This window comes from Salmo salar, chromosome ssa02 (assembly GCF_905237065.1).
Source record: "Salmo salar chromosome ssa02, Ssal_v3.1, whole genome shotgun sequence".
Taxonomy (NCBI): Eukaryota; Metazoa; Chordata; class Actinopteri; order Salmoniformes; family Salmonidae; genus Salmo; species Salmo salar.
In genome coordinates this window covers 71,372,488-71,384,336 of record NC_059443.1, presented here as the reverse complement: position 1 = coordinate 71,384,336, position 11,849 = coordinate 71,372,488, and the positions used below count along the sequence as shown (strand labels likewise).

At 47.9% G+C, this 11,849-nt stretch overlaps 1 protein-coding gene across 1 annotated transcript in view; it reads left to right on the top strand.

Annotated features, from left to right (window-relative positions):
* Positions 1-2,630: 2,630 nt before the first annotated feature.
* LOC123737911 (trichohyalin) overlaps positions 2,631-11,849 on the top strand; it is a gene marked incomplete at its 3' end in the record, with an annotated part of 17,201 nt that continues 7,982 nt past the window's right edge. Inside the window, exons 1-4 of the mRNA XM_045713274.1 lie at positions 2,631-2,984; positions 3,596-4,087; positions 4,310-4,537; positions 4,622-4,675. Of these exons, the coding sequence (XP_045569230.1) occupies positions 2,631-2,984; positions 3,596-4,087; positions 4,310-4,537; positions 4,622-4,675 (1,128 nt within the window). The remainder of the gene's footprint in view (positions 2,985-3,595; positions 4,088-4,309; positions 4,538-4,621; positions 4,676-11,849) is intronic.

Genomic DNA, 11,849 nt, shown 5'->3' with positions numbered 1-11,849 from the left:
AAAAAGATGAACTTTATCGAAACAAAACAAACATTTATTGTGGAAAGGGGATTCCTGGGAGTGCATTCCGATGAAGATCATCAAAGGTAAGTGAATATTTATAATGCTATTTCTGACTTTTGTTGACTCCACAACATGGCGGGTATCTGTATGGCTTGTTTTGGTGACTGAGCGCTGTACTCAGATTATTGCAGTGTGCTTTCGCTGTAAAGCTTTTTTGAAATCTGACACTGGTTGCATTAAGGAGCAGTTTATCTTTAATTCTATGCATAACAGTTGTATATTTTATCAACGTTTATGATGAGTATTTCTGTAAATTGATGTGCTCATTCACCGGTAGTTTTGGGAGGCAAAACATTTCTGAACATTACATGCCAATGTAAAATGTTTTTTTTGGATATAAATATGAACTTTATTGAGCAAAACATACATGTATTGTGTAACATGAAGTCCTATGAGTGCCATCTGATGAAGATCATCAAAGGTTAGTGATTCATTTGAACTGTATTTCTGGTTTTGGTGACGCCTCTCCTTGCTTGGAAAATGGCTGTGTGGTTTTTCTTGTCTAGGTGCTGTCCTAACATAATCTAATGGTATGCTTTCGCCTTAAAGCCTTTTTGAAATCGGACACTGTGGTTGGATTAACGAGAAGTTTATCTTTAAAATGGTGTATAATACTTGTATGTGTGAGAAATTTGAATTATGAGATTTTTGTTGTTTTGAATTTGGCGCTCTGCTATTTCACTGGCTGTTGGCGATTTCCCAGAGAGGTTAACAAGAAGTTAAGCTTTTAAACTTTGTAAGACACTTGTATTTTCATGAATGTTTAATATTACGAATTTTGAATTTCGCGCTCTGCAATTTCCCCGGATGTTGGCGTCCCACTGATCCGCAAGAAGCAAAAGTTTCCCGATGCAGATATGGTCAGACCAAGTTATGAGTAATTTTTAGTGTGTTCAATTATGGTGTTGTTCAGGGTGAATTTCTATTTGTTTCTTTTTTTAAATTTACTGCCAGGGCCCAGTTATGGCAATTTTGCTCAAGAATGTTAAGGTTCTGTTGAAGACCTTCTTTGGTCGGTGATAGAATAACCAAATCCTCAGCATATAGCAGGCATTTTACCTCTGTGTCAAATAGTGTGAGTCCTGGGGCTGGAGAAGGGTCTAACATGTCTGCTAATTCATTGATATAAATGTTGAAAAGATTTGGACTCAAACTGCAGCCTTGTCTCTCACCTTGACGTTGTGAAAATAATTATGTTCTTTGGTTTTTGATTAAAATGCAAATCAATTTATAACATTTTTGACATGTGTTTTTCTGGATTTTTTTGTTGTTATTCTGTCTCTCACTGTTCAAATAAACCTACCATTAAAATTATAGACTGATCATTTCTTTGTCAGTGGGCAAACGTACAAAATCAGCAGGGGATCAAATACTTTTTTCCCTCACTGTACATCTAACCCTGCAGGAGGAATTAATCGATGAACTCTGACCTCTTTTGCCAGTCCATTCCTGCTTCACCGATATCAGGTGCCACAGCCTCCTCTCATTCATCTCTCTCCATATCCATGCCTAATAAATACGACGGCTCCCTGGGGAAATGTCAAGGATTTCTCATGCAATGTAACCTGTACATAGACCATCACCCTGCTGTCTTCAAAGACAAAGTTCTGGATTGGGGCACAGCCCTGTGGGCCGCTCAAAGTTCTGAACTGTCCTCTGAATCACCTTTCCACGCCCTCTTCAAGGAGGTGTTAGACCATTCGGCTTCAGGTCGTCACACCGAGGACCTGTTATGTGAGCTGCGACAGGGGCCATCGCTTCACCACTGAGTATGCCCTTGAGTTCCGCACCATGGCTGCCGGCAGTGAATGGAGTGAACGAGCACTCTTTACAGTCTACTGGAGGGGCCTTAATCGGGAGTTACAGACCGAACTGGCCTGCAGAGGAGATTTAACGGACCTAAACCAATACATCCGGATGTCCATATCCATTGGCAACCTACTGGTGGACCGCAGACCTATATAGTCACCCATGGCCTGCGAGTCTTCCACGCCCTTTTCTTGTCCATCACGGTCTAATAGCTCCGAGCCCATGCAACTTGGCGGCGCCCCTCACGCCAGCCGAGAGACACCGGAGGTTACGTGAACCTGTTCCTCTATTGTGCCGAGAGTAACTGCCTACCCAATAGCTGTCTGACTCCTGTATCTGCCCAGTTCCCGACTGTCTTCAGCAAGAAAAAGGCATCCATTCTGCCTCATCGCCCGAAGGACTGCGCGATTGATCTCCTTCCTGGGGTATCGCCCCTAAGTGTCGGATCTACTCCTTGTCCATCCCAGAGAATGGGGCTATGAACACCTATATAGAAGAGGCCCTCGACATGGGATTCGTCCATCCACCCATGTCTCCGGCTGCATCTAGTTTCTTCTTTGTGGAAAAAAAGGATGGTAGTCTCCATCCCTGCATAGATTACCGATTCCTCAATGATCCCTCTTACAATCAAGAATTGCTTCCCTCTTCGTCTTATTCCGGCCGCACTAGAACAAGTTGGACAGGCTACTATCTACTCTAAACTGGACCTATGTAGTGCATACAACCTGGTCCGTATCCGAAGCGGGGATGAGTGGAAGATGGCGTTCATCACCGCTAAGGGCCACTACGAATACCTGGTTATGCCCTACGGTCTCACCAATGCTCCCGCAGTCTTCCAGTCCTTCATGAAGGAAGTTTTCCAGGACATAATCAACCAGTTCTTCGTGTACATTGACGATATCTTGATCTACTCTCATTCCATTGCAGAGCACATACAGCATGTGCAACAGGTCCTCCAACGGCTACAGGACCACCATCTTTATGTCAAGGCTGAGAAGAGCGCTTTTCATGTAGCTACGGTAACATTCCTAGGTATCGTGGTGACACCCGGAGGGGTCAACATGGACGAAGGCAAAGTCACTGCTGTGCTTAACTGGCCCAAACCTACCACCGTAAAGGAACTACAACGTTTCCTAGGATTCTCCAACTACTACTGCCGGTTGCAAAACTGCAGCACCACAACCGCTTCTTTCTCAGCTCTCACCAGTCAAAAAACCCATACCCTCGAATGGACCGACACCGCCCTTACAGCTTTTGAAACCTTGAAACGCCTCTTCACCTCTGCACGCATCCTTAGGCAGCCAGATCCTACCCTTCCTTTTGTTCTGGAGGTTGATGCATCCGAGGTCGGCGTTGGAGCGGTTCTCTCTCAGTGGGTAGGGACACCTCCCAAATTACACCCGTGCGCCGCCTTTTCCAAAGAAACTGCCACCCGCTGAGAGGAACTATGATGCCGGGGAACCGAGAGATCCTTGCCATTAAACTGGATATCGATGAGTGGCGCCACTGGTTTGAGGGAGCTCATCACCTATTCCTGGTCCTTAGGACCACTGTAATTTGGAGTACTTAAGACATGCTAAGAGGCTCAATCCCAGACAGGCTCGCTGGGCACTCTTCTTCACCCGACTCAAATTCCAATTCACCGTCACCTATCTGCCCGGTAAGAAAAATGTGAAGGCTGATTCCTTATCCCGTTTATATGACTCTCCTTCCTCTAACCCAGCTCCCATACAGTGGGAAATCCAATCAGCCATCAAAGAGGCCCTACGCTCCGACCCAGCAACTAATGCAGTGGTGCCATACCTCGCTGAGTTCTGGCCATCCCGGGATCACCCGGACCACGGAGATACTGACACGCAAGTTCTGGTGGTCATCCCTAACAGCAGACGTACGAGATGACGTTCTTTCCTGTCCTGTCTGTGAAACGGCAAAGAGCCCTCGCCAACTACCTACCGGTAAACTCAAGCCTTTACCTACACCACACAGACCATGGTCCCACATCGCCATGGATTTCCTCACGGATCTGCCAGACTCTTCGGGCTTCACTACTATTTTAGTTGTAGTGGACCGGTTCTCAAAGATGTGCCGACTCATTCCCCTTCCGCATCTACCTAACGCCATGGAATTGGCCGAGTGCATGTTCCAACAGGGGTTTCGTCTGTATGGGATCCCAGAGGACATCGTTTCTGGTCGGGGGCCCCAGTTTGTCTCCAGGGTGTGGCGAGACTTCTGCGACTGACTGAGCGTCTCCATCAGCCTATCCTCCAGGTACCATCCCCAAACCAACGGGCAGACAGAACACCTGAATCAGGAAATAGGGAAGTACCTCTGCCAACACTGCACCCACCAACCACACGAGTGGAGTCGTTATCTAGCCTGGGCCGAAAACGCGAAGAACTCTCTGGTGCATTCCTCACTCCATCTCACTCCTTTTCAGTGTGTCCTTGGATACCAACCCCCCCATGATCCCATGGGAGACAGAGCCCGGAACTGTGCCTGCCGTCTGTGTGGTTTTGACGTAGTAAGCAGGTTTGGGAGACCGCACATCGGCACCTACATCAAGCTTCCCTCTCCCAGAAACGGTTTGCTGACCGGCGTCGCCGACCTACTCCACTCTTCCACCCTGGGCAACATGTGTGGCTCTCTACCCGGGACATCCTGCTTCGTGACCCCTGCAAAAAGTTCAGTCCCCGGTTCATTGGTCCCTTCAAAATAACACCGCATCAATCCTGTCACCTATCGTCTCCAGTTGCCCCGCCGTTACCGGATCTCCTCATCCTTCCACGTGTCCCTTCTCAAGCCTGTGAGTTACAGCCCTGTCCATCCTCCAGTTGCGCACCTTGGCGCACCCCCTCCGTTTGACATCGATGGTGCACCGGCTTATTCCATCCAAGCCCTCCTTGACTCCAAGTGCCTGGGTGGTCGCATTCTCTACCTGGTGGGGGGATATACTGTAAGGTCTGCTTCCAACTCACACTCTCAAACACACAGATCCCCTGAACACAGCTCACTCCAGATCCCAATCACCTGAATTCTGATCACCTGTTCACACACCTGTATGTCATTTACACACAGTATTTAGTTCAGCTCATTGCGAGGTATTGCTTGTTTTTGTCCACATTCTATTCAGAGCTCTGTGTATTTCCATATTAGTCCTCCTGTGTATTGTAGTTTTTGGCCATCCTCACTAACAAAGTTTTTTTGCCTATTCCCTGCCTGTACTTTTGCCCATCAGATTTCCTGTCATCCAGCTCTTGCCTGATCTCCCGGACTACGTTATTAGCCTTTTTCCCTTCCTGTACTGTTACCTTTTTGGAATCCCTGTGTATGACCTTCTACCTCTCCCTGGACCATGCTACCTGCCTCCTCCTGTGGTCCTTTACACCTGCTGCGCCCTGCGCTTGAAACCAGCACTTTCTCCCATCATACTCATTACAGGTGTACACGTTTAGTAATTAGTGTGTGTAAGATGTGGGGAGAAATCCAATTTGACATTTACTAAATTACATTTTGTTCTTGAAGAAAGGTTTGAATTCAAAATGCTATAGAAAACCTTTCCCAAGTTGTTATTTATGCAAATTCCTCTGTAATTATTGGGGTCTGATTTGTCTCCACTCTTGTGGACAGGGGAAAAGTTAATACCATATTGAACAATTTAAGCACAGCATTTAGCAACTCAGGTGTGCTGTTTTTCAGTATTTCATTTCTGATATTTTCTAGACCACAAGCCTTTTGATTTTATAGATTTGAGCTTTTCATTTAGTTCTTGTTGGGTTATTGGGCAATTGTTAATGGATTTTGGTTGTTTTTAATGACTGATTCAAGGATGTTAAATTCTTCTTGAATTTCTAATTGGTTCTGTTGTCTGTTTGTGGGGTGTTTTTGTAAAGAGGATCACAATACGTTTCCCAAATTCCTTCATCTTGTATGGCTAATTCATGTGGCTTTGTCATGCTTAAATTGTTCCACATGTTTCAGAACTAATTTTGTTCAATTGCGTTTTCAATTTTGTCAATTTTGTCAATTTCTTGCGTTTCAGTGTATGTTTCTACGGCTTCAGAGTTTCAAAGTTTTCATAGCGTGGCTCTGGGTTGTTTGCTGCTTATGGTTTTCATTTGACATTTGTCTTGGGTGTTTTCTAATTGTTTTACATTCATTGTCAAACTATTTTTCAGAAATGTTTTGTTTCTTTGGTTTTCTCAAATTTGCTTTTGATGCTGCTTTTTGGAATATGCAATTGTTGTTTTGAGTAGCTGAATTGACACCTTTTTTTATTGTTTTGGTATTGTGAGTTATTGAAGAACTGTATAGAGTTCAATGTTTCAATGAATCTCTCTGCACTGTTTTGAGCCCATCTGTACAATTGGTTTATGTTGAGAGTTTATTGGGCTGTTTTTTTTTTAATGAATATTGCCGGTTAATTTCTTCAGAAACATGTTGATCTGACAATGGTGTCTGTGGTCTGACAGTGAATGCACTAATGGAGGAGGGGTCAATGTCAGTGATCTCTCTCTCTCTCTCTCTCTCTCTCTTTCTTTCTTTCTTCTCTGTCCATCAATTTTTCTTTCTATCCCTTTCCCTCCCCCACTGTCTCCCTCTCTCTCCCACTGTCTCTCTCCCTTTTTCCTCTCTCCCTTTTCTCTCTCCCTTTTTTCTCTGTCCATTAATTTCTCTCTCCTCTTTCTCTATCCCTCTCTCTCTCCCTTTCTCTCTCCCTTTCCCTCTCCCTCTCTCTCTCCCTTTCCCTCTCTCTCCCTTTCCCTCTCTCTCTCCCTTTTCTCTCCCTTTCCCCCTCTGTCCCTCTCTCTCCCTTTTTTCTCTCCTCTTTCCCCCTCTCGCTCTCTCCTTTTCACGCTCTCTCTCTCCCTCTCCTCTCCCTTTTTTCTTTATCCATCAATTTTTCTCTTTCTTTCTCTCTTTCTCTCGCTCCCTCTCCCCACTTCCCTGTCTCTCTCTCTCTCCCTTTCCCTCTTTCCCTCTCTCCCTTTCCCTCTCTCCCTTTCCCCCTCTCACTCCCTCTTTTCCCTCTCTCTCTCTCCTTTCTCTCTTTCCCTTTCTCTCTCTCCCTTTTTTCTCTCTCTCTCTCTCTCCCTTTCCCTCTCTCTCTCTCCCTTTTTCTCTCTCTCCCTTTTTTCTCTCTCCCTTTCTTTCTCTCTCCCTCTCGCTCTCTCTCTCTGCCTTTCCTTCTCCATTTCTCTCTCGCTCTCTCTCTCCCTTTTTTTGTCTCTCACTCCCTCTCTCCCTTTTTTTGTCTCTCCTCTCCCTTTTTCTCTCCTTTTCACCCCTCTCTCCCTTTCCCTCTATCCCTCCCTCTCTTCCCTCTCCCTTTTTTCTCTCCCTTTTTCTCGCTCGCTCTCTCCCTTTTTCTCGCGCGATCTCTCCCTTTTTCTCGCTCTCCCCCTCTCCCTTTCCAATGGATGCAATAGCGCTATGTGGCCACCAGATGGAGGTATTGGAACAAAATTAACATCCATCTGGTGGCCACACAGCGCTATTGGATCCATTGGCTTTATCACTGACACCGTCAGCCAATCCAATGACATCCCTCTTCTCTCTCATTTTTCTCTGCAACAACTGTTTGTTACTCTCCCGCTCTCCCTTTCCCCCTCTCTCTCCCTTTTTCCTCTCCTCCCGCTCCCTCTCTCCCTTTTCTTCTCCCGCTCTCCCTCTCTCTCGCTCCCTTTCCCCCTCTCTCTGCCTCACTCTCCTTTTTTTCTTTATCTCTCCCTCTTTGCCTCTCTCCCTTTTTCTCTCTCTCCCTCTCTCTCTCTTTCCCTCTCTCTCTTTCCCTCTCTCCCTCCCTTTCTCTCTCTTACGCTCTCTCCTTTTCCCTCTCTCCCTCTCCTCTCCCTTTTTTCTCTCTCCCTTTTTTCTCTGTCCATCCATTTTTCTCTCTCTTTCTCTCTCTCCCTTTCTCTCTCTCTCTCCCTTTCCCTCCCCTCTCTCCCTTTTCTCTCCCTTTCCCTCTCTCTCCCTTTTTTCTCTCCTCTTTCCCCCTCTCGCTCTCCCTCTCCTCTCCCTTTTTTCTTTGTCCATCAATTTCTCTTTCTCTCTCTCTCTCTCTCTCTCCCTTTCTCTCGCTCCCTCTCCCCCTTTCTCTCGCTCCCTCTCCCCCTTTCCCTGTCTCTCTCCTTCTCTCCCTTTCCCTATTTCCCTCTCTCCCTTTCCCTATTTCCCTCTCTCCCTTTCCCTATTTCCTTCTCTCCTTTCCCTATTTCCCTCTCTCCCTTTCCATATTTCCCCTCTCTCCCTTTCCATATTTCCCCTCTCTCCCTTTCCCTATTTCCCTCTCTCCCTTTCCCTATTTCCCTCTCTCCCTTTCCCTATTTCCCTCTCTCCCTTTCCCTATTTTCCTCTCTCCCTTTCCCTATTTTCCTCTCTCCCTTTCCCTATTTCCCTCTCTCCCTTTCCCTATTTCCCTCTCTCCCTTTCCCTATTTCCCTCTCTCCCTTTCCCTATTTCCCTCTCTCCCTTTCCCTATTTTCCTCTCTCCCTTTCCCTATTTCCCTCTCTCCCTTTCCCTATTTCCCTCTCTCCCTTTCCATATTTCCCTCTCTCCCTTTCCCTATTTCCCTCTCTCCCTTTCCCTATTTTCCTCTCTCCCTTTCCCTATTTTCCTCTCTCCCTTTCCCTATTTCCCTCTCTCCCTTTCCCTATTTCCCTCTCTCCCTTTCCATATTTCCCCTCTCTCCCTTTCCATATTTCCCCTCTCTCCCTTTCCCTATTTCCCCTCTCTCCCTTTCCCTATTTCCCTCTCTCCTTTCCCTATTTCCCTCTCTCCCTTTCCCTATTTCCTCTCTCCCTTTCCCTATTTCCCTCTCTCCCTTTCCCTATTTCCCTCTCTCCTCCCTTTCCCTCTCTCCTTTCCCTATTTCCCTCTCTCCCTTTCCCTTTTCCTCTCTCCTTTCCCTTTTCCCTCTCCCTTTCTCCCTCTCTCCCTTTCCCTCTCTCTCTCCCTTTCCCTCTCTCCCTTTCTCTCTCCTCCTTTCCTCTCTCTCCTTTCCTCACTCTCTCCCTTGCTCTCTCCCTTTCCCCCTCTCACTCCCTCTTTTCCCTCTCTCTCCTTTCTCTCTCTCCCTTTCCCCCTCTCGCTCTCCCTTTTCTCTCTCCCTTTCTCTCTTCCTTTCCCTCTCTCTCTCCCCTTTTCTCTCTCTCCCTTTCCCTCTTCTCTCTCTCCCTTTCTTTCTCTCCCTTTCTTTCTCTCCCTTTCTTTCTCTTGCTCTCTTCCTCTCCCTCTCTCACTTTTTTGTCTCTCCTCCCTTTTTTCTCTCTCCTTTTCACCCCTCTCTCCCTTTCCCTCTATCCTTCCCTCTCTCCCTTTTTTCTCTCCCTTTTTCTCGCTCGCTCTCCCTTTTTCTCGCTCGCTCTCCCTTTTTCTCGCTCGCTCTCTCCCTTTTTCTCGCTCCCTTTTTCTCGCGCGATCTCTCCCTTTTTCTCGCTCTCCCCCTCTCCCTTTCCAATGGATGCAATAGCGCTATGTGGCCACCAGATGGAGGTATTGGAACAAAATTAACATCCATCTGGTGGCCACACAGCGCTATTGCATCCATTGGCTTTATCACTGACACCGTCAGCCAATCCAATGACATCCCTCTTCTCTCTCATTTTTCTCTGCAACAACTGTTTGTTACTCTCCCTCTCTCCCTTTCCCCCTCTCTCTCCCTCTTTTCTCTCTCCCCCTCTCTCTCCCTCTTTTCTCTCTCTCCCTCTCTTTTCTCTCTCCTCTCTCTCTCTCTCTCCCCTCTCTCTCCCTCTCTTTTCTCTCTCCCTCTCTTTTCTCTCTCTCCCTCTCTTTTCTCTCTCTCCCTCTCTTTTCTCTCTCCCTCTCTTTTCTCTCTCTCCCTCTCTTTTCTCTCTCCCCCTCTCTCCCCTCTCACTCCCTTTTCCTCTCCTCCCGCTCCCTTCTCTCTCCCCTCTCTCTCCCTTTTTCCTCTCCTCCCGCTCCCTCTCTCCCTTTTCTTCTCCCGTTCTCTTTCCCGCTCTCTCTCCCCCTCACTCTCCTTTTTTTCTTTCTCTCCCTCTTTGCCTCTCTCCCTTTTTCTCTCGCTCTCCCTCTCCCACTTTTCCTCTCCTACTTTCCCTCTCCTCCCTTTCCCTCTCCCCTCCCTTCCCCTTTCCCTCTCCCCTCCCTTTCCCTCTCTCCTTTCTCCCTTTTTTCTCACTCCCTTTCTCTCTCTCGCTTTCCCTCCCCCCTTTCTCTTGCCCTCTCTCCCTTTCCCTCTCCTATCTCCTTTTCCCTTGCTCTCTCTCCCTCCCTCTCCCTTTTCTCTCTCTCCCTCCCCCCTCTCACTCTCCCTTTCTCTTGCTCTCTATTTTTCTTTCTCTCCTTTTCCCTCGCTCCCTCCCTTTCTCTCGCTCTCTCCCTCCCTTTTCTCTCTCTCTCCTTTTCCCTCTGTCCCTTTCCCCCTCCCTTTCTCTCGCTCCCTCTATTTCTCTCTCTCCCTTTCCCTCTGCCTCTCTTCCTTTCCCTCTCACTCTCTTTCCTTCTCCCCCTCTCTCCTCTCTCTTCCTTTCCCTCGCACTCTCTTTCCTTCTCCCCCTCCTCTCTCTCCCTTTCCCTTTCCCCCTCTCCCTTTTTCCCTTTCTCTTGCTCTCTATTTTTCTTTCTCTCCCTTCCCCCTTCCCCTCTCTCCACTCTCCCCCTCTCTCTCATTTTCTCTCTCCTCTCATTTTCTCTCCCCCTCTCCCTTTTTCCCTCTCTTCCTTTCCCCCTCTCGCTCTCTCTCCCTTTCTCTTGCTCTCTATTTTTCTCTCTCCCTTTCCCTCTCCCCCTCTCTCATTTTCTCTCTCCCTCTCCCTTTTTTCTCCCCCTCTCCCTTTTTCTCTCCCTTTCTTGCACTCTATTTTTCTTTCTCCCCCTCTCCTTTTCCCTTGCTCTCTCTCTCCCTTTGCCCCCCCTCTCTCATTTTCTCTCTCCCTTTCCCTGTCTCGCTCTCCCTCGCCCCGTCGTTCTCCCTTTTCTCTCTCGGTCTCCCCTCTCTCCCTTTTTTTCTCTCGCTCTCTCTTCTCTCTCCCCCTTTTTTCTCTCTCTATTTCTCTCCCCCTTTTTTCTCTCTCCCTTTCCCCCTCTCTCATCTCCCCCTTCTCTTTCTCTCCCTCTTTTCTCTCTATTTTTCTTTCTCTCCCTTTCCCTCTCTCCTTTTCCCACTCTCCCTCTCTTTCTCGCCCCTCCTGTTTTTCTCTCCTTTTCCCTCTCTCCCCTCTCACTCTCTTCTCTTTCTCTCCCTTTCCTCTCTCCCCCTCTCTCGCCCTTTCCCTCACTCGTTCTCTCTTCTCTCTCCCCCTTTCTCCTCTCCCTTTTTTCTCTCTCCTCTCTCCCGCTCTCTTCTCTCTCCTCCTTTCCCTCGATCTCTCCTTTTCCTCTCTCCCTTTTTCTCACTCCCTCTCTTTCCCTTTCTCTCGCTCTCCCCCTCTCTCCCTTTCCCCCTCTCCTCTCCCTTTTTTCTCTCATCTCTTCTCTCCCTTTCTCTCGTTCTCTCCCTTTCCCCCTCTCTCCCTTTTTTCTCCCCCTCTTCTTTCCCCCTTTTTCTCTCCCTCTCTCGCCCTTTCCCCCTCTCACTCTCTTCTCTTTCTTTCCCTTTTCTCTTTCCCTCGCTCTCGTTCTCCCTCTCTCTCCCCCGCTCTTTTCTCCCTCTCTCTCCCCCTTTCCCTCTCTCTCTCCTTTTCCTCTCTCTCCCTTTCCCTCTTTCCCTTTCTCTCGCTCTCTCCCTTTCCCTCCTTTTCCCTCTCTCTCCTTTCTTTCTCCTTTTCCTCTCTCCCTTTCCCCTTCTCTCTCCCTTTCTCTCGCCCTTTCCCTCTCGTTCTCTCTCGCCCATCTCCCTTTTTTCTCTCGCTCTCTGCCCTCTTCACTCTCTCCCCTTACTCTCTCCACTCTCTCCCCTTACTCTCTTCACTCTCTCCCCTCACTCTCTTCCTTTCTCTCACTCTCCCTTTCCCTCGATCTCTCCCTTCACCTCTCTTCTCTCTCCCTATCGCTA